The sequence below is a fragment of the Trachemys scripta genome, chromosome 12 (genome assembly GCF_013100865.1).
Source record: "Trachemys scripta elegans isolate TJP31775 chromosome 12, CAS_Tse_1.0, whole genome shotgun sequence".
NCBI lineage: Eukaryota > Metazoa > Chordata > Testudines > Emydidae > Trachemys > Trachemys scripta.
The window spans coordinates 20,394,127-20,414,888 of record NC_048309.1 but is presented as its reverse complement, the minus strand read 5'-3'; the positions used below and the strand labels follow the sequence as shown (position 1 = coordinate 20,414,888).

General features: G+C 45.5%; 2 protein-coding genes across 2 annotated transcripts in view; one reads left to right on the top strand and one right to left on the bottom strand.

Moving 5' to 3' along the window:
- Nucleotides 1-6,214, top strand: part of RPN2 (ribophorin II) — a 38,796-nt gene extending 32,582 nt beyond the window's left edge. The window contains exons 16-17 of the mRNA XM_034787493.1: nt 2,830-2,903; nt 5,869-6,214. Coding sequence (XP_034643384.1) covers nt 2,830-2,881 — 52 coding nt within the window. The 3' untranslated portion in view covers nt 2,882-2,903; nt 5,869-6,214. The remainder of the gene's footprint in view (nt 1-2,829; nt 2,904-5,868) is intronic.
- A 3,523-nt stretch (nt 6,215-9,737) lies between these two features.
- GHRH (growth hormone releasing hormone) lies at nt 9,738-16,864 on the bottom strand. Its single transcript, XM_034787951.1, is given in 7 exon segments — nt 9,738-9,807; nt 10,218-10,378; nt 10,380-10,436; nt 10,836; nt 11,130-11,234; nt 13,263-13,400; nt 16,785-16,864. Coding segments are annotated over 7 exon segments (612 nt in total).
- Between the last annotated feature and the right edge of the window lie 3,898 nt (nt 16,865-20,762).

Genomic DNA, 20,762 nt, shown 5'->3' with positions numbered 1-20,762 from the left:
CGCCCCCCCCCCCCCCCCCCCCCCCCGCCCCGGAGCACTGCTTTACCGCGTTATATCCGAATTCGTGTTATATTGGGTCGCGTTATATCGGGGTAGAGGTGTATAAGGAATAGCCAGCATGGATTTGTCAGGAACAAATCATGCCAAACCAACCTAATTTCCTTCTTGGACAGGGTTACCAGCCTGGTGGATAGGGGGAGCAGTAGATGCGATATATCTTGATTTTTAGTATTGCTTTTGACACAGTCCCACATGACATTCTCATAAGCAAACTAGGGAAGTGTGGTGTAGATGAAATATAAGGTGGGTGCAAAACTGATTGAGAAACTACTCAAAGAGTAGTTATCAAAGGTTCTCTGTCAAACTGGGAAGCTGCGACTAGTGGGGCCCCACAGGGTGGGTCTCTCTCGCGTCTGGTACTATTCATTATTTTCATTAACGATTTGGATAATGGAGTGGACAGTATGTGTAGAAAATTTGTGAATGACACCAAGCCGCAAGCACTTAGGAGGACAGGATTAGAATTCAAAATGACCTTGACAAATTAGAGAATTGGTTTGAAATCACCAAGATGAAATTCAGTAAAGACAAGTGCAGAACACTTCATTTAGGAAGGAAAAATCAAATGTACAACTACAAAATGAGGAATAACTGGCTAGGTGGTAGTATTGCTGGAAAGGATCAGGGGGTTATAGTGGATCACAAATTGAAGATGACCCAACAATGTAATGCAGTTGCAAAAAAAGCTAATATCATTCTGGGTTGTATTAACAGGAGTGTCGTATGTAAGACACGGGAGGTATTTGTATGGCTCTATTCAGCATTGGTGAGGCCTCAGCTGGATAACTGCGTCCACTTTTAGGCGCCACACTTCTATGATTCTATGGATTTCACTGAAGCTGCTGGTGGCTTAGCATTTTTGAGAGCCAGCCTGCTCATTTAGATGCCTAAATGCAGACTTGGGAGCCTAATTTGAGGTATCCAAGTTTGAAAGTCTAGGTCATAAGGCTTTCCTTGGAAGAACTGTACTTACAACAAAGCACATGCTCTGAAGAGAGTGTTCACTCCGTGGTGTATCAGACATTTACAGGAACTTTCATTATAAGGGTACTCTAAAGTTCCAACCTTCCACATCTCCACTTACTGGGTGGTAAATGCTTTTTGTGGTAAAGGGGATGTTGCTTTGACTTCCCTATACTATAGGGTTGATTCAATTCCTATTAAAGCCACTGGAAAGACTCCTGTTGGATTGGCCTTTAAAAGACATCAGCCATGAGACTACAGTTCTAACTTGCTGTGCATGTGGAATTTCCCTCCCTTCCCCACTATTATAAAGATGACACTCTTCAAGGACGGTGGGAGTGCGAGCATGTAACCAGCTACTTTCCTGATGCCCCATGCAAGACCTTCCCTAGCCTGCACAATTGCTGTCAGTATTCCCTGTGGCTTACCCATCAGCACAAACCTTCCTAGTGAAAGCAAACCTTTGTAAGAACATGAATCTAAAGCTTAGTTAGCTACCATCACCCCGTAGATGTATCCTTGGCCCTCTAATCAGAGTATCCATAGATCCTTCTCATACATACCTCGCTACTGCAAAGTCATCTTTCAAACACACACGCACTTAGGCTGCCTTCAGGTTGTTGCTCCCTGACCCCAACATCACTACAGACTGAGTCTCAGCCATTTTCTTCCTCAGAGCCTCGAGTCCCCTCAGTTGCCACACTCAACTGCTGTCACTTTGAGTCTAATTTAAAGATTCAGGCTTTGATCCCTGTCTTGTGAGTGCGATGCCTGGCTGCTGGGCTTACCCCTTACCACATTTTAAGTCAAACTTGTTCTCTTTTTTTACCTTGTCCTTGTTGGTCCCCTGGAAGGAGTTTGCACATGCATGTTCACACATTTTTTACAAAGCAATCTGACCCATAAAACCCGAGAGAAAAATAGTATTTTCAGTAACTTTATACTGATTTATTACCTTTAAAATTAAGCAGTATGCGGAGACTGCAGCTGGGCAAAGATAATCAGCTAGATCGTCGGAGCTCAAGCCCTTCTCAAATCAGCATTTTCCAGCCATGCTCGGGATGCTCAATGTGGTATTTCCCCTCTCCTTCTTTGCATAGAGTTCTCTAGCAGGAGTTCTTTTCTGATGGAGCTGTGTTTTGTCATTCATTCCTGTATTTCAATTGTTAGTAAGTCTGAAGTTTGCTTCTTGCTAAGACAATAAATAGAAATGGTAAAAGTAAAACCAGAAATTGTTAGTGTCTATATTAAGAAATCTGGAGAAGCAGGCAAAGGAGATTAATTGAAGCTTATCTCTGACTGGTTCAGCTCTACCAGGGCTTCTGTTAGCAGATAAATGGGGGATGGCTTACTCCCTACCTCTCTAAACAGCCTCTCCATGTTGAGCCATACAGTTTCATTGGTTGTGACACGTAAGAGCTTTTACCAAAATGCCAACTTTAAAATAGAACTTCCACCTAACTGTGGAGGTGGCCCATCCTTCAGGTTCTCATATGAGAATAAGCTACTACAAGGCATCTTTTGTTGGCTTACTGCCAGCCTAGTTTAACCCTTGTTACTAGCCTATGTCAGATACTCAGAGCAATGGCTACCTGACACAGACTTTGAGTCAAAGCCACTCTCCTGGTGTGGGCAGCACAGGAGAAGTAGCAGCAGTAATGCTTGGCCTATCCCTGTGTCTTTATTGAAGGTACTGGAAGCCCTGGTTTTGCTTTTTGCTTTTTCTTTCATCTGCTCCAGTTCCTGGAGCTGGGCTGCTCTCCTCCTCGCTGTCCTCTGAATCTTTTCCCTCTCTCCTTTTGGCAGGATTGCTGCAGAACAGAGCAGTAGGTTGGCAAAGTATAGAACGCTGCGGTAAAAGGGGGTTGCTCTTCCTAGAAGTAAGGGCTCTTCTGGAATTTTCCTTTCCCAGGCATTCTGGCTACTTCATTTCATTCTCATCGCTCCCTCCTCGGCCAAAAGAAATCTTAGCTGAAGCCACTTTCCAACCTGTCACGTATGGCTTTGAATCTGGGGTGGGGGTGTATTATTTTTAATTATAGCTGTCTTTAGATGTTGTTCTGTTATCTACGTGCATTAAGAGAAAACGACTTCAGTGTGAAGCCTTCACTCTCCCAAGTTTGTGACACATACATACACAAACACACGTGCATCCTTTTTATTGTGGGTCTGGGGATTCTATACGACAATGAAACAAAAGCTAAATTGATCACGGAAACCCGGCGTGGGGGAGGGGGATTGTCATGCCTGTAAGTGAATGGAAAATGTAGTCTAGAGGTGAGCGTAGTGGAAGTGGTCGCTGTACAAACTTGCACTGACCTGCACTGTTTCTGCTATTTCATTCCTGGGCATCTTTACCAGAGACTGAGAGTCCAGTTGAACTGGGTGTGGCTTTGTGGAGTGGGTAATCAGATATCCAGTAGAAGCAAGGCCAAACCACCCACCTCTTTTGACTTGTGACCCAAGCTGTGATTTATCCAAGTATCAAATCAGACTAGATTTGATGGCTCCCTCTGTGGCATCATAGAGTTTAAGGCCAGAAGGGACTGCTACATCATCTAGTCTGACTGCCTGTATAGCACAGGCCACCAACACCCACACGCTAAACCCAGCAACCCAAATTAGGCCAAAGTGTTACAGGAGACTAGACTGTTATGTGCCACAGGCAGGACCAAGGACCACCAGTGCTCATGGCCTATGTAGTGGCAGGGAAATCATTAATTAAGATATAGTCAGATAATCTTGCAAGTGACTTGCCCTCCATGCTGCAGAGAAAGGTGGAAAAGAAACCCAAATTCCTTCCTAACCCCACACGGCAAGCAGTTAGACCTGGAGCATGTGAGCCAAAACCAACCAGCCAGGCAGGCAGGCACCTCAAGAGAGAATGCTCCATGCCAGCTCAAAGCCCTGGCCCCCATGTCTGATGTCCCCTCTTCAGCCATGTGGCCCTTGATGCTTCAGAGGAAGGAGATGCATTTAAAAAAAAAACTAAACTCCCAGAACACTATGGGAAGAAAATCCCTTCCTGGCTTCCTGCATCAGCGGTCAGTCCCTTCCGAAAATGAAATCATTTTCAGATCTCCCCCACATCATTTTCCCAATATAAAGCCCTTCATTTCTGCTGTTAATTTGAAATGGGGAAGGTTCCCATTTACCATGCAATAGTCCTGTGGGGGTCAGACTGCCCAGCATGCTGCCTGTCTTTCTGCATGTCTCTTGTTTCTGTGCATGTGTGATATCCTTCATTTCTCCTACACTGTGCACTCTTTCAGGGTTGAGAGAGAGAATCAGACTGTAATACCATTCATCTGATGGAATTGAAACCATTGCAGAATACACTGATGAAAGATCTCTCAAGCTTCTATTTGATTGTTTTGAAGTATATACAATTGTACCTACCCAGTGCTCTAGGCACACATAACTAGGACCCAAGGATTCAAATTTTCAAAGGGGGACTAAATTTTATGTACAAAAGTACAGGCACAGGAACTGTATCCTTAAAACATAGCACTGTTACTTGTGAGTACAAATTCCTGTTTACATTTGTAATTGCCCAATCTGTATCCAGTATGCTTTGTGTTACACGTGCATGAGTACATTTAGTGTCCACAACATTGAAGATTTGGCCTCATGTCCCTTTTCAGACCCTTTCAAGACACCCCTATCACCACCTCTCAACTCCCTCGCGGGTGCTTTTGAAACTTGAACAGCACACACGAAAAAGCTGACATAACTAGAGAGGAATTGACTTGATATCCATATGTGAGCTTAGTGTCACTTTGCTTTGGCTGATGAATGTTCATAACATTAAATTCTCGGTGCCCCAGTGTGGAGTAGGTAAGGAATGGCATTGTGTGTCCCTTGAACACTTCTCCCTTAGCCAGAGCTAAATGCTGTCAGCTGCAGGCAGTTGTCTTTGCCAGCCCCTCAAAACCACAGCCAGGGTTGCTCTGATACTCCAAGAATGCATCAGTTTGCACTTTCCTGTAACAGAGTTCAGTGTACGTGCACGCTCTGAACTCTGCAGAGTGTTGGGGCCTGACTCGAGTGCTGAGCATCCATGACTCTAATTGAAGTCAGTGGATCCTGCAGGTGTCTTGTCCCTTCCCAGGACGTGGGTTTGTCATGTATGTGTTAGATTTCTGTTGGCTCAGGTTTTAATTTGGAGAAGACATTTTAAGGGTACATCTTCACTACCCGCTGGATCAGCGGGTATTAATCGATCTATCAGGGATTGATTTATCGCATCTTGTCTAGACGCAATAAATCTATCCCCGAACGCGCTCCCCGCTGACTCCCGCCTCTCGCTCTGTTGGAGTTCCGAAGCGGAGTTGACAGGGGAGCCGCGGCCGTCGATCCCGCGCTATGAGGACCCAAGGTAAATCGATCTAAGATACATCGACTTCAGCTACGCTATTCTCATAGCTGAAGTTGTGTATCTTAGAGTGATTCCCCCCCCCTCCCCCAGTGTAGACCAGCCCAAAGATCCAAACCCACTCATTCTAATTGCATAAACCGGCCGTTTCTTGGTAAGTTTAAGAATTAGACTAAGCCCGTTGAAAGCTTTGCACTCAGCCACCATTTTTTAATTCAGTTTTTGTTTTGCAAGGCTGGTCACCTCTGCCATTTGCCAGAAATCCACCTTTGCGTTTTCTGGACATTTCACTGCTCCTTCTGTTTGCCCCCCCCCCCCCTTGTTACGTTATGATACGGTTTATTACATCTTTGCCATGTAAAAAGAAATCCTGTGTCTTCCTTCAAAAGAGCACGGGACACTTAATGAGCAAGGAATTTCAACCTTGCATTGAAAATGTTAATTTTGTTTGGATTTCTCTTTCCTTTCAGGACACATTAGTACCAGAAGAATGGATGAAATAGGAGGGAAAAAACTCAAATCTACACAGAAAAGTGGCCAAGAAACAGTCCAAAGGCCAGAAGTTGGAAGGCAGAAAAGAATTTTTTTTATGAAGTCAAGAGAATTGTGGTTATACTTTTTATTTTTTTGAATGTTTTCCCTCACTTGTTTTTAGTGGCTGTTTGAGCAATTTTGGAATTAAACCAGCAAAGGCCATGTCTTTTCTTCCCTCCCTCTTCCCCCCCCCCCCCCCCAAGTGTTTAAATTCTGACCGTGCAGATTTTGTAATTCTGACATTTTCCCCCCTTGTGGAATAAAGAGGATGATGAGAGGAAAGAAGGGTTCAATGTTTTATTCCCAGCTGCTTCAGAGGCTGTGATGTAACTTTGGGTTCCATGTGAGAGTGAAACACGTTTTCACTGGCTTTGCTTAGCCCATAATTTCTTTATTCTAGGCAAGGCATACTGTTGTGTGAAGCTTCTCTTTTCATGATGCTGCTCCTGCAGTGTGCCTGGCACTTGCTTTCAAGTCCTTCCTTGGCCTCGCCCCATTCTATTCGTGTAAAGAAGTTTGTGCAGCAGGACTTTCTACTCTTGTGCTGTCTTGAATGATGGTTGCAGAGGATACAACTGGGAAGCCCACATCTGCATTTCTCCTGCTGCTTACACTGGAAGGCTGTGTAGACAGGGCCTCTGTTTGTATTAATGTTAGATTCCCTGATCCTAGAACCAAGAGTCAAGAGCCAGTTCTTTGCCTAAACTGAGGGAGAAACTGTCCATGGTGCTGAAATATGAAGACTAATGTGCATCCTCCCTTTTACTCTGAATTGTTAATTATTTTTAATAGGTCCCATGCAGCGTCAATGAAACTCCAGTGAGGGATGTTCAGCCTAAATCTCTACCATCAGAGCAGTTTTGTTAGCCTAGCTTTGTTTCCGTTCCAATACTGGGTACAGACCTTGCCACTTCAAGGGTGATTTCTTTGTTTTGTGTCTTTTTATAGTAGGTTAATTTCTGTGTGTGTGTGTGTGTGTGTGAGAGAGAGAGCGTTTTTCTGATAAATGAATGTCAAGAGTCTGCAGTGGGCTTGCTGGCTGTGACATAGCGACGTGTGATGGATTTGTTTTGAAGTCTAAAGGACTGGTTAAACGCTAAGCCACGCTGGCTTTATATTCCTGGGCCATTGGAGCCCAGCCTGGGTGTACTGGAAGGCCAAAGGTTAGAAAAGTTTAAATACTTGAGTGATGCCCTAGCAATCCACACCCCCATAGTGACTTACCACTGTGATCTTTTAGCTCCATTATCTCAACCTCTTTTTGTGAAAACATGGAATTGGAAAACTGTTTTGGGTGGAGTTTTACCCCCGTCCTTCCTCTTCAATCAGCAACTCCTAGCATAGGAATAAACTGAACCCTTTTTTTGGTTTTTGGTTTTTTTTATTTTGAGACCCCCTTTTCTCTGTTTTGAAAATGTTTGTTTGTTAGTACTCTGCCTGGATTCTTCCGTTTCCCTTCTTGCAGCTGTCGCCTATCACTGCAGCTGTAGGGCCAGGGGTCCAGGAGTCACCCAGCTAGCACAGGGCAGGATGGCTTAAGGATGCCTGGAGAAACACTCTGTAGAAACACCTCAGCTGACTTACATGGAGCTACACATAGGATCAGGGTGGTCCTCAGGCTACATTTTTAGATGGGACATCTAAATTTGCATCCACCATCAGTTACATCCATAACTGGGAGCAGATGATTGATAGGCTTTAGCTTCCTACCTCCTTGATTGCACATGCAAGTGAGAATTTAGCTGTCTGCCATTAATGCCTACAGTGGAATGTGGCTGCTATTAGTTGGAAAGGAAAAATTGTTCCCACAAAACTAGAGGCCAAGTTGAAGCCCGTTTCAGATATTTAGCCCTTAGTGTCCACAATGTATGATATAAATATTCGCTTTCAGGCATGTAGGCTGGACCCCATTTTCATATCTGTGTCACTTCATGAACTGCACTGAGCAGAGGGCCATGAAGAAAAGCAAAGAAAAAATTCTCCACCCCAAGTTTGACCTAGGCAAAGGTCTAATATAACGAGAGACATCTACAAAGACCTCAACTCTACTCATGTATGTGCAAAATTATACCTATGCCTGGAGTTGACAAGTGCAGATACCGCCATGTGCTCTTTTAATAGTCTAGCACAGCTGCAAAACCAGTTGGCAAACACTGGGTCCTTAATGTGCGTTGGACAGAAAATGTAGCTCATGACCAAGAAACGGGCACATCTCAAGAGACAAGGAGGAATCTTGACCTGCTGTTGGACAGGTTTATTCAGAACAACTTTTATTTCTGCTGCGATGATGGAAAAGCAAAACCCACCCGGAATTATTTACATGTCATCTGAAGTCATAACTGTTACATGTGCAGTACTAGGAGCATCATGATGCAAAAGTAGGAGCAGAATAATGTTCTTCCTCTGCCTTTCGGACACTGGAGAGAGGGGTTTTGTGGCACTGGGGGAACATACTAAAATATTTTCCCTTCTAAAGGGCAGTGAGGAGTTACACAGCCTCACCCTGAATGTGGGAAATAATGTTGCAATGGAGTTAGGAGAAGAATTAATAATGCTCCATCATGAAAGTTGAAATATATTGACCAGTATAATCTGAAATTCCCCTCTGATGATGCACAGGAGTCTCATTTACATCATACCAACCCCAGGCTGGACTTGCTGGTGAGTTCAACCCTGCTGCAAGAGTTCTGGACAGGACAAAATAGCCATGTCTTAGGCCAGCGATGTTTCCAGTACATTGTGTGTGTTTTCTAAAGAAGAAATAAATCGTTCATTAGTGTGCAATCATGTAATGCTTGATCTGATCTCCATTGGACATGTATCCATAAGGGGGAGGAGTCATATCAATGTATAGACTAAATCGACATGGATACCAAAAGGTAGTTTTTAGTAGCCTGCATGTTTATTGAGTAAACAAACTTTCAGACAGAGCAGTAACTCAGCAGATTTCTTTCAGTAGCACTTGATTCAAAAATTTTATGTTGAGATTGTAGATAATCAAATCTCGGCCCTGGGCTAGGTGTGCACAGGATTGAGTAGCCCTATACAGAGAACTAACCAGTAGCAGATAACAGTGAGAGATCTGTTTGATCAAGTACACCTGAAGGGAAGTAGGGAGGAATTAATTTAAGGACTGATTCAAATTAACCTGGGCATAGTAACTTTTAAAACAATCTTATTCCTTTATGAAATGTCTCTAGGTTCCAAGAAGGATATGCATGAATTACAGCTGTTCATGTCCAGGATCTTGTCTTTGCTGCTGTGGGTTGTTTACTCTACAGCTGGGTCCATGATCTCTGAATGACTCCTGTGCAGAAGGGAAAAAAAAGAAAATTATGAGGCAGCTGTTTGTGAATAAAGACAACAGATGTGTGTTACGTCAACCACAGGCTCGCCAGAGCTGTCATCACTTGGCTGCAAGAATCAGATGTAAGTAAGTCAGGCGAAAGAATCGAAGGGAAGTGAGGTGGGTAAGGAAGGTGCCCAAGTTTGCTGTAGCTTTCCATTCATGGAAGCATTTGATTTTGAAGCATTTCTTTTAAACAGTACCAGTCTTCATGGCCACCATTTTCAAACTAAAGTTAGGCTCTAAATCCATGTTTAGGTACATAAGAACTCGCCACTCATTGACTTCCGTGGGCGCTGTCTGTGCTGAGATGGAAGCTTAATCATCTCTCTGCACAGTAACGCTGGTCTTAAGCCTTTCTTTTCCCACTACAAGCACTGCAAAAGCAGGATGTTGTACAAAGCTCAGCAGCTAGGGATTGCTACTCACCAGAGCACGGTGGGGAGAAGGGAGAGAGATTTACAGTTTCATGAGCTTGGCCAGGGTGTTGGCAAAGTCCTTGACATGATCACTGTTGACATCCTGAGGCCTGAATAAGAGGAGAGAGCTGGGTAGGTTGTGACATCATTCTGTGTGGAAAACAACTCACTATTGTGATTGCTCTCAGAAAATAGAGTTGGGGGAAGAGACAAGTTGATGAGGTACAGGGCTAGTATCAGCCATGCTGTGGAGGGGAGGCTCCATCCAAGTTTCCCCCAATGCAGCTGTGCCATGCTTACCATTGGAAAGAAAGATGCAGGCTTTGATGCACAGTAGAAGCTTTATTCTGACCAGAATGTACTGGAGAAATATTACCTACTGCCATTTTTCACCCACATAAGTCAGATAAGAATAAGGACCTATTCCTGCTCCCATTGAAGTGTACAGCAAAAGTCCTATTGACTGAAATGGGGTTAAGATTATAGGGCTCTACATTTCAAGGTAAAGCTTTCTACCTACCTTTGATTCTGCAATATGGCTCCCAAGAAATTCTTTAATACCATCTGCTGGTGGTAGCGGCTGTCCATCAAGATGCTCTCAGACTGGCGTCTGGTCAAAAATTCATGCTCCCCTTCCCCTGGACTGCGTTCGCTGGTTGGGTTATGCAAAGAACAAGAATGGGCTGCTAGAATGGCTCTCTGCAAACAGGGGCTTTACAAACAGTTTCTCCATCTCTTGCTGGAAAGATGGGGAATCTGCTGCACTTGCAGGGGTGGCTTAGCTATTGCCTCATGGATCAGGTTGTTGCAGGATCTTACTTTTGATTTGCAAATCATTTGCCCATCCATTGCTAAGATGAAATAACTGACCTCATTGCTCACAGTCTCTTGAGTAGGAATGGGGTTGGTCAAGTGGGAGACCAATGATAGGCTGCAGTTGGCAAGTGTCTCCTGTCTTGTTTAGCAACACTAGTGTATGTGGTCAAAGCTGAGGGAGCAGCAATGCAGATTTTGATTTCCCCCGCCCCCCTGCTGTGGTGCAGGGTGAAGCCAAGTTTTTCTTTCAGTGAGTGATAGCACTTAATGCTTCCCGCAAAGGTTCTAGCCGGTTCCTAAGGTGGTGGAGATTAAGAATAACCCTGAAGCTAATAGGTTGGGAAGGAAAGGATTAAATACAATGCCCAAAGAAAACTGTGATTGTCGGGATCATTAAAAAAATATGGGGATGCGGGGTTCTCTTAGACCACAGAGGAAGAGGCTTTTTCTTGTACTGGTGAAACAGTGAGAAATGCATGTGACTAGGAGAGATGATGATTCCATCGGACTGGACGGAAAGTTCTCTACTTTAGCTATGTGCATGGAAGAAATTGCCTAGTGTAACACGCAAAGCCCCAACCCAGTAACAGCAGAAGAATAGGAAAAGTGGTCTTACCCCAGCCGTTTGCCTATAATGGTTTGTAAGATCTTCCGGGCAGAGATCTGCCCCAAGACTTTCCGGTAGTGGTCAGTGAATATGGCATCAGCATGACGCTGCATCCTAAAGATAAGAGACAGACGCTAGATGCATAAAACACCCTGGATAATACACCCTTTTGGTAAGAAATCAACTTTAAAAATACCAAAAAACCATTCACATCTGATAGTGCTGAGAGAGGAGCTGATTAAGGGGCAAACAACCATCCCAGAATCTGTCTGACACTTTTTATTCTCCACCAGAAAAGCAATTGTTTTTTAAAAAGTCCTGACATGGAAACAGCAGGAAAAATCTACCAACCAATCAAGAACTGCTGGGGAAAAGTGGCTTCACACTTAAATAAAAAAAATGTTGTAAAGGGCCCAAAGGTTTGTGAGTTGGGGGGGGGAGGGAGGGGATGGAGACAGCTGGGCTGCAGCGGTGAGCGGGAGGGTGGCTAGGATGTTCCTATGCCCTGGCTATTCCCCAGCAACACCATGGGACCGTTCGGGGTGAATGCAGCTGGGACATGAGTTTCCGAGACGGCCTCAGAGGTCCTCTAATGTTCACTGGGATCGGGGTCCCAGAAGTCCTAGGAGAGGGGAAGTGCAAGCCCCCGACTCAATCCCCACATCCTGGCTCTGTACAAGGACAGGGATGAATCCACCAACCCAACCCCATTGCTCTTGTCTGCCTCAGTTCCCTCACCTGCTTAAACAGGAGTAACTATCCCTCCCTGCCTGATGGGGGTGCTGTGAGGATGAATTCGTGAATGTTTTTGAGGTGAACAGATGCTGCCACAATTCCCAGAGATGCCTAGAGCTCTGCAGAATTGCTGCTTGCATGAAATAGGGCGGGAAAGGAGTATTGTTCTTGTGCCTCATTTTGCTATCTGTCAATAACTGTCTCTTTGGAAAGGTTGGAAGAGCTAACCCCTTCCTCAGGTGTAGGGAGACAGCCTTATAATAGTGGAGAGAATACACAGCCTGCTGACTACATGTTGTCTGGCTATGAGCACAGACTTCATCTGCTAGAGCAGGGTTTTGTCCAGTCAGCACCAGGTCGGGGAGACCTTTTAAGGAAGATACCGGCACTTTCAGATATGTCAATGGCATCATGACACTCCACTCCCTGCATTAGCGCTGGACCCATGGGGCAGTGTGCTAGGAGGGGGCTCTGTGTCACTGGCGATGTCTGTCAGCGGGTACACACTACTATGCTGTTGCCCACATCAGTTCAGTAAAGATGCTGTAGGACTTCTGGCAAGAGTTGGGGTGATAATTCCAAGCATCTTGATCAAATTCCTGTGTGAGTAATTACATGCTTCCTACCTACCCTTCCCTCTATGGCTTCAATTGGACTTAAAATTCTTCTGTTCTTGACCTAGGTAGCCACAGAGCATGGCTGTTTTCAATTTGATTCCTGTGTGTTAAACCACTAGAGAAATCAGTGAAGGTGGCTGGAAAATGGTTTGACTTTTTGGCAAAATATCAAAACCCAAAAAACCTTGGCCAAAACCGCCCCCTCCCTGCCAAAAAAAAAAAAAAAAAAAAGGCCCTGCACATTTCTATGGAAATGGTGCTGCAGTGCCTCGTGGGAGTTGTCGTTTAGATGCATTATGCCCCCTTTCTTTTCTGTGGGCAGGTCTTGGTGGCTGAGCTAAATCTCCCATAATGCACCATGATCTCCTTTCTTGCCGAGTCACCACAGTGCATCACGGGGGGAAGTATGTAGTCCAGTAGAGAATGAGACCAAGAGGCAGCCCTACTACAACTCCCAGGAGGCACCTTCGCTGCCTTTCCAAATTGAATTTTTTTCATTTTCAGGTGAAAGCTTTTCAATTTTCAAATGTTTGGGTTTTTAATATCTTCTATAGAAAGCAGACAATTTTTGCAAAAAAATTTACTTTAATCAAAAACCCAATTTTCCATTGAAAAACAGTTGGGCTGGAAAAACTTCAACCAGCCCTAGAACTCAATCCTCTCTGTAATTTTTGCAAAATATCCACAAGTGCCCTCAAATCCTCTTGCTGTTTCCCTCATGGACTGCAGTGTAGGAAGAACTTAACTGAGGGTCCCTTTGTGTGTTGGGGTTGGAGAGGGAGGCACCTACCTTTTTTCAGCAGGGTTGGCTAGAAAACCCTCCTCTTCCTGCTGCTGCTGCTCCACAGAGAGATTGTTGCTCTGCACTGGACTGCCGTCCTGTAGCTGAAAGCTCACCGTCTTGCTAGAGATGGGCAGTGGATTGTACCTGTAAGAATGGGCCAGCAGCTCTGAGCACAACCAAGCTGCAATCCACACCATCTCCCCACCACCATAGCCTTCTCCACTGGGCCAACCACCAGCAGTCCTTAAGTAGCACTTGCTGGGTTCACCTCGGTGTGGCTTGTCTTCTCTCTTATTCTTCCCTTCCCTGTCTCGTGGAGACAGCGCAGGTTGTCTTTGTACAGCTGTCCTCCAGCTCTGGAAGCTGCCTAGATGCTACTTATACCAATATGCTAGGCACCTTTTGAGATTAGAAACCCAGAAGTCCCAGGCACAAAGCAACAGACAGATCCTCCTCTCCAAAATGCCAACATACCCAGGCAAAACATAACCAATTGTGTTCTCACTGTGCCAGTTCTTGAAAGCAAACCCTAAAGTTTTGTAGATCTACTGATTTGTGAACTTACAAAAATGAGATTTCAACAGGTGGTAGAGAGATACTTAAATGAATTACAAGGAGGCCTTAGTACACAACCCTTCAATCCATATAATACCAAAGCTCCTACACCTCTCACTTCAATGCAAGTGGACAATAATACAGAAGAAGCAAAGACAGTTAACCTGTACTTACAACTTTTTAATTAAAGGCAGGGCTGGCTGTACCATCTATATTATTACGGTTGCTGAACACTTCCCATTATAAGACCCTGTTTTCAACTGTTTATAATTTTGCCAAACTTCAACCATTTAGGCTGAAATTTTCCATGCCAGGCTGAATTGTTTTGAAAAATTTAACCAAAATAGCTCCGCTATTTCCAAGAACGAGGCAAGGGCAAAATGTGGTGTTTTCCCCCTGTTAAAAAATTTGTGAGCCCTTTTCTTTAAAATGTCCTAGCACGCCTGTACTCAAAATTTGGCAAGGGGGCGGCCTTTGTGTCAGGGATGTGTCTTTTGCCCTTCCCATAAAAATCCACTTCAAAGTTGGCCAAGTTATAAGCATTTGAAAAACAGGGGTTTGTAAATGATCAGAGACATCTTTGATTTGATGTCCTCACTAAGCATGCTCCAGCCGCTTGCTGCTCCTGTGTATGACCAGACTGGAGTGACTGAGCTGTACGCTAGAAAATTAGGTTGCTTTAACTACATCAGTCAGAGGTGTGAAAAATCCACCCTCCTGAGTGGATAGTTAAGCCGACCTAAGTCCCCGTGTAGGCAGCGCTAGGTTAATGGAAGAGCTCTTCATCAACCTAGTTACCACCTCTCGGGGAGACGGATTGCCTGCGCCAATGGGAGAATCCCTCCCTTGGTGTAGGAAGTGTCTACACTGAAGCACTGCAGCGAAGCAGCTGCAATGGTGCAACTGTGCCCTGTAGCATTTTAAGTGTATGCGAGCACTGAGCCTGTTTCAGCCCAGGGCTATGGGGGGCTCAGAAGGACTTTCTCTTTCCAGTAATGGCTGCTCCCAAGTGCTGTGGGCTGGGGTGCGGCAAGGCACTGGGACTGAGAGCAGGAAGTCCATCTTTCATGTGCTTTCAGTGATCCCCTGCTGGCATCCAGCCAGCACAGAGGCAGAAGCTGTCCAAATGCAGAAGGGACAAAAGCCAGACGGGGGAGTGGGGGAAGGAGTAGATTGAGACAGGGAGTGGGGAGACAAATGGATTAGCTAGGCAAGGAGACTGAGACTGGGAACCAGTGGAGGACATGGGGGTGGGGACTGAGACTGGATGGGGGAAGACTGGCACTGGCTTCTGACTGGGATTAGGAACCAGTGTAGGGGCACAATATGGGTAGGAGAGATGGCCCTGACAAGAAGTTTGGTGTGGGGGAGAACTTGGACTGGCTGGACAAAGGAACCCGGGGGAAGGGGAACAGGAATCAGGGCTTAGCTTCCTCCTATGGGCTTGCTGTCCAACATGGAAAAAATAGTATGTGAGTACTTAATGAATACGCAGAGTAGGGCCAAGTTAAAGCTACACTGGCCACCCAAATTCTGGCACTTCCTAACTTTTGAGTGCTTGACTTTGCAACCTTAATAATGTCGGGAGTGAGAGAGAGATGTTGCCTGATGACTTGGGAGACTGCTAATGAACTATATAGAGAGTCCACTCTAGGTCACCAGTTCAAATCCAGCATGGCGTGGTTGCAACAAAAAACAATTACTATCTGATGGCAGTTTGGCTCATATGTAGGAGCTTGTGATTCTAGGCATTGTCCTCTGGCTCTATCTGGATTTTTATCCTGCACCCAGCCCTGTGGTATCTGAGCACCGTGTAAGCGTCTAGTGCTACCATTGGTTCCCAGTTGGCCAGCTCAGTGGAGCCTGAACTCTGCTATTGCCAGTAGAGGAGGGGTCTCTAGGTCGACCTGAGGTCTGTTGCTGTGGCAGTGAGTGGGTAAGCTTGTTGTGCTGTCGTTCATGTACCTGTTCTGTGAGTAAACAGAGGGCTTGGGCTCCCGGGCTGCTGTCCTGGCTGCTGTCACCAGCCCTGAACTTATATATTTTGCTTTAAAACTGTTTAGGCCGTTTTGACCCTGGCTGTCCCTTGTTTCGACTGCATCCAGTTTTCTCCTCAGGGGCCTTATATTTAACCCTTCACGCTGTCAGACACAATGACAGCAAACCATTGTGATCCATTATACCACCACCTGACTTCACGCCCATCAACAAAGAGCGGGCATGGAGTGAATACTGGACTCAACATTGTGCCATGTGTCTTCAGTGAGCCAAGGACCCAGATGAATCCGAAAGCTGTGGGTCCCATAATAGCAATGTAAACAGCTGCTCATGGAGACATTGCAGGCTCCGCTTTCTCATCCCAGCCAGAGGAATGAGGAGGAGGAAAAGCTTGTTCTCACTGAAGCATAAAGTAATGTTTAAACAAGGCAACTTGGCACAACCTGCGGGGTCGGCACAGGAGACTTTCAGCCCCGGCATAGCAGGGGGTGCTGCAGGTCACGACTGACGTGTACTGCCAGAGCCATGTGTGGGAGGCGCTCCAGGTGGAAATAGCAGGAGGAGGTGTGGGTCAGGACTGAGGTGAGCTGACAGGGCTACAGGCAAGGGGCAGAGATCAGGACAGAAATAGCACGGGTGCCGCGGGTCAGGATGAGGTGAACTGTCAGAGTTGCGTGGGGACCCTGGAGCCCTGGACTGAAATAGCAGAGGATGTTGCTAGTCTGGATTAAGAGCTGCCACAGCTTGTGGTGGTGGGGAGTCTGAAAATGCAGAGGGCTTTGCCAGTCAGCATGGAATGTGCTGTCGGAGCTGGGGGTCGGGGTGGGAGGGGGAGAGCTTGCAAAATGCTGCCTGCAGTGTCGTGAGCCTGGTATGAAAATCCACCAAATGCACAGGCCAGAAAATAGGAGTAAAGTCAGAGCGATGGGGGGAAATCTTTGGGCAGGCAGGAAGCTAAAAGGGCTTGGAGCCTACCTGAGAGCTGGATAGAGAGGAGAAGAGATGGAGCACATGACTAAATGGAGGAACAGGAGGAAGATGGCCCTGTGCAGCATCCTTCACCCTTCTGGAGTGACCTGAAATCAAGAGAAATCCAAATCAGTGATGGTAACAGACTCCTGTCTCCTGTGATTCCTGTCCTCACATGCAACAGTTGGGGGCTCTGAGCACACCACTGCCAATGAGTTGGGAGAAAGCTTCTTGAATGTGCTTGGGAGCTCTCAGCTACATCTTCATTTTCTCAGACTTAAATCGCTGCATCCCTGTGTCATCAGCATCAATGGGACAGAAATCACCCTGTGCAGCCTATATTTATAATACCCAACATGTACTTCCCCTTGCAAGACAGCGGCCTCAGCATATCCGTGTCTTGGCATTGCACAATGATTATCATATAAATACCCGATTAACAGCCACCATCTCAGCAAAGCAGCCCCTTCCAATGCCTGCCTCTGCCTGGAACGCTGTCCCAACAAGTTGACTCCCTGCCTTTAGAGCCCATTTCCAGGGAATGCTGATGGTGATACAAACGCCGGCCTTGAATCCATAACCCTCTGCCTGTGAGCTGGGATCAGAACATACTCTGCTCTCACCCGCCACTACTGGAGCACGTTTTACCCAGACGAGTCAGAGACCGGAAGCAGGGAGTGTGGGATTGTCCTAATTCGAGCTGCTTGAACTACTTTGTTAGGAGCCGAGCTCTTTTTTCAGGCTAGTGAACCCAATCCTGATTTTCGTCTGAATGGATTTGCCCTTTGTAAATATTTGCCTGATAGTTTGCACAAATAACTTTCACCCTCTGAGGAGCTGTTTGGATTACAGGAGCACCTAGGGGCCCCAGCTGAGATTGGGACTCCTTTGCATCAAGCCCTATACAACCACAGAGAGAGAGAGTCCCTGCCCGGAAGAGCTTACAGGTAAATAGACAAAGGGTGGGAGGGGATAAAGGAGGCCCTTGTAAGCAGAGCGATTCACCTAAGTTCACAGGCGGAATTAGGAAGGTGTCCTGGGTTCTAGAGCATTAGCCTAGCTTCTGCCGACACACTATTTGTGTTGTGCAGTTGGTCAGCTTAGTTGCATAGTAAGTGGTTCTCCTCCCAAAATGGATGGCTGCAACACCTGACATGGGAAAACAAGTAACAACATGTTTCTGGAGCGATAACAGTCCATGTGGACAAGGGGGATCCAGTGGATATAGTGTGTTTAGATTTTTAGAAAGCCTTTGACAAGGTCCCTCAGCAAAGGCTCTTAAGCAAAGTAACCAGTCATAGGGTAAGATGGGAGATTCTCTCATGGATTGGTAATTGGTTAAAAGATAGGAAACAAAGGATAGAAATAAATGGTCAGTTTTCAGAATGGAGACAGGTAAATAGTGGGGTCCCCCAGGGATCTGTACTGGACCAGTCCTATTAAACATATTCATAAACGATCTGGAAAAGGGGTAAACAGTGAGGTGGCAAAATTTGCAGATGATACAAAACTATTCAAGATAGTTAAGTCCCAGGCAGACTGCGAAGAGCTACAAAAGGATCTCTCGAAACTGGGTGACTGGGCAACAAAATGGCAGATGAAATTCAATGTTGATAAATACAAAGTAATGCACATTGGAAAACATAATCCCAATTATACATATAAACTGATGGGGTCTAAATTAGCTGTTACCACTCAAGAAAGATCTTGGCGTCATTGTGGACAGTTCTCTGAAAACATCCAGTTAATGTGCAGCAGCAGTCAAAAAAGCGAACAGAATGTTGGGAATCATTAAGAAAGGGATAGATAATAAGACAGAAAATATCATCTTGCCCCTATGTAAATCCATGGTATGCCCACATCTTGAATACTCCGTGCAGATTTGGTTGCCCCATCTCAAAAAAGATATATTGGAAAAGGTTCAGAAAAGACAATAAAAATGATTAGGGGTATGGAACCGTGCCGTATGAGGAGCGATTAATAAGACTGGGACTTTTCAGCTTGGAAAAGAGATGACTAAGGGGGTATATGATAGCAGTCTATAAAATCATGACTGGTGGAGAAAGTAAATAAGGAAGTGTTATTTACTCCTTCTCATTCCACAAGAACTAGGGGCCACCAAATGAAATTAATAGGCAGCAGGTTTAAAACAAACAAAAGGGAGTATTTTTTCATACAACACACAGTCAACCTGTGGAACTCCTTGCCAGAGAATGTTGTGAAGGCTAAGACTATAACACAGTTCAAAAAAGAAGATAAATTCATGAAGGATAGGTCCATCAATGGCTATTAGCCAGGATGGGCAGGGATGGTGTCCCAACCTGTTTGCCAGAAGCTGGGAATGGGCAACTGGGGATGGATCACTTGATGATTACTTGTTCTGTTCATTCCCTCTGGGGCACCTGGTATTGGCCACTGTTGGAAGACAGGATACTGGGCTAGACGGACCTTTGGTCTGACCCAGTATGGCCGTTCTTATGAATGTTTCAGGATAGGCAAACACTTTGATGATTGTTTAGCAGCTGTCTGGATACTTGGGAACAGGAATGATCCAAGTCTGTGGACGAAAGTGAACTGAACTCTGTGCTTTTATTTGTGGAAATTAGAGCTGGAAGAAAATTTCCATTAAATCTTTTTTCCTGATGGAAAGTACCTTTGTGATCAAAATAAAAATGTTTGCAAAATGTTATCATTTGGATGGAAATTTATCAACAACCATATTCCAAAATGGAAAAATGCTTACTTAAAAAAAAAAAAACTAGTTGGGTGTCAATCACAGGTCGGGTAGAGCTGGGTTGTGGCATTGGTGGGAATTCTTTGGGGGAAGTTGATTAGTTTAGTTACAATGTTGGGTTATTTTATTTGATCTGAGGTAATTGACAGGTCTGTTTATTCACTTGTGTGTGTGTTTAATCTGTTACCCGGGGCTCCGGAATACCAGATGGTTGCTATTCTATTGTAGTTTAGTAAAAAAATCCAAATACATATTTATTTCTAGAGCTGTGAACTTAGACAACTGCTGGCAAAGTGCATAAGAAGCCACAGTCCTGACTTCAAAAAGCTTTCAGGCTCACTGGGATAGATCTCATGAAGGGTATTCGCCCAAGACACAGTAGAGCCTGGAGTGATTGTCAGCAAGAAAATACAGGTAAGGAGCTGTTGTGAGTGAAAAGGGATCTGAAGAAGAACAAGAAGGGTGCATGGCACACAGGGAGGGGAAAGTTGTTACAAGCAGAGGAATGAAAGAAGGTGCAGAGCTGAATGTAGAAAGAGATAAAGTGACCAATGAGGAGAGGACATGAGATGGGGCTATTCCCTTCTCTGCACTGGCATCCACAGGAGGAGAGGATGCCGTGCCCTTTCCCTGGGTGGAGCAGCAGCAGAGTTCCTCCTGCCCTCCGGGACATATTGTGCTAGCTCTGGCACAACTCCCTGCAGAGCTCCTGCCAGGCTGTACTCCTCTGTGCTGTCCACAACAGACTGCAGCACCTGTATGCCACTGTCAAGCCCTAAATGGCTTATCACCTGCTACAAATTTGGGGATAGAACCCAGATCTCTGGCCCTGTGCCATAGGCACAAAGGCATCCTTCCTCTCTTCCAGTGCCTGAAAGGATCAAACAGGCAGCAGGAGCCTGACAGTGAAGGAGAAGGAATCTAACTGCACATGGACTTGATCAGGGATGGGAGATGAAATGGAAATGCAAAATAATTCAAAGGACTGTGTGGGTGAAGGAGAGTGAACCTCGAAGATTCAGTGGAGAGTTGTGTGAACACGATCCAGTCCAGCCAGGTCTGTAAGACTGGGCTGCATATCTGACCAGCACAGGCAGGTGTGTCTATCCCTAAGGACTGGGCATTGTTGCTGCTGTTGATCATTGATGGAGTGCCATCAGTGCACGTGGCACTGCACAGATATGATCCCTAGGCCAAGGTGCTCAAAACTGAAATCTGACAACACGGTGATGACACACAGGAGCGTTGGG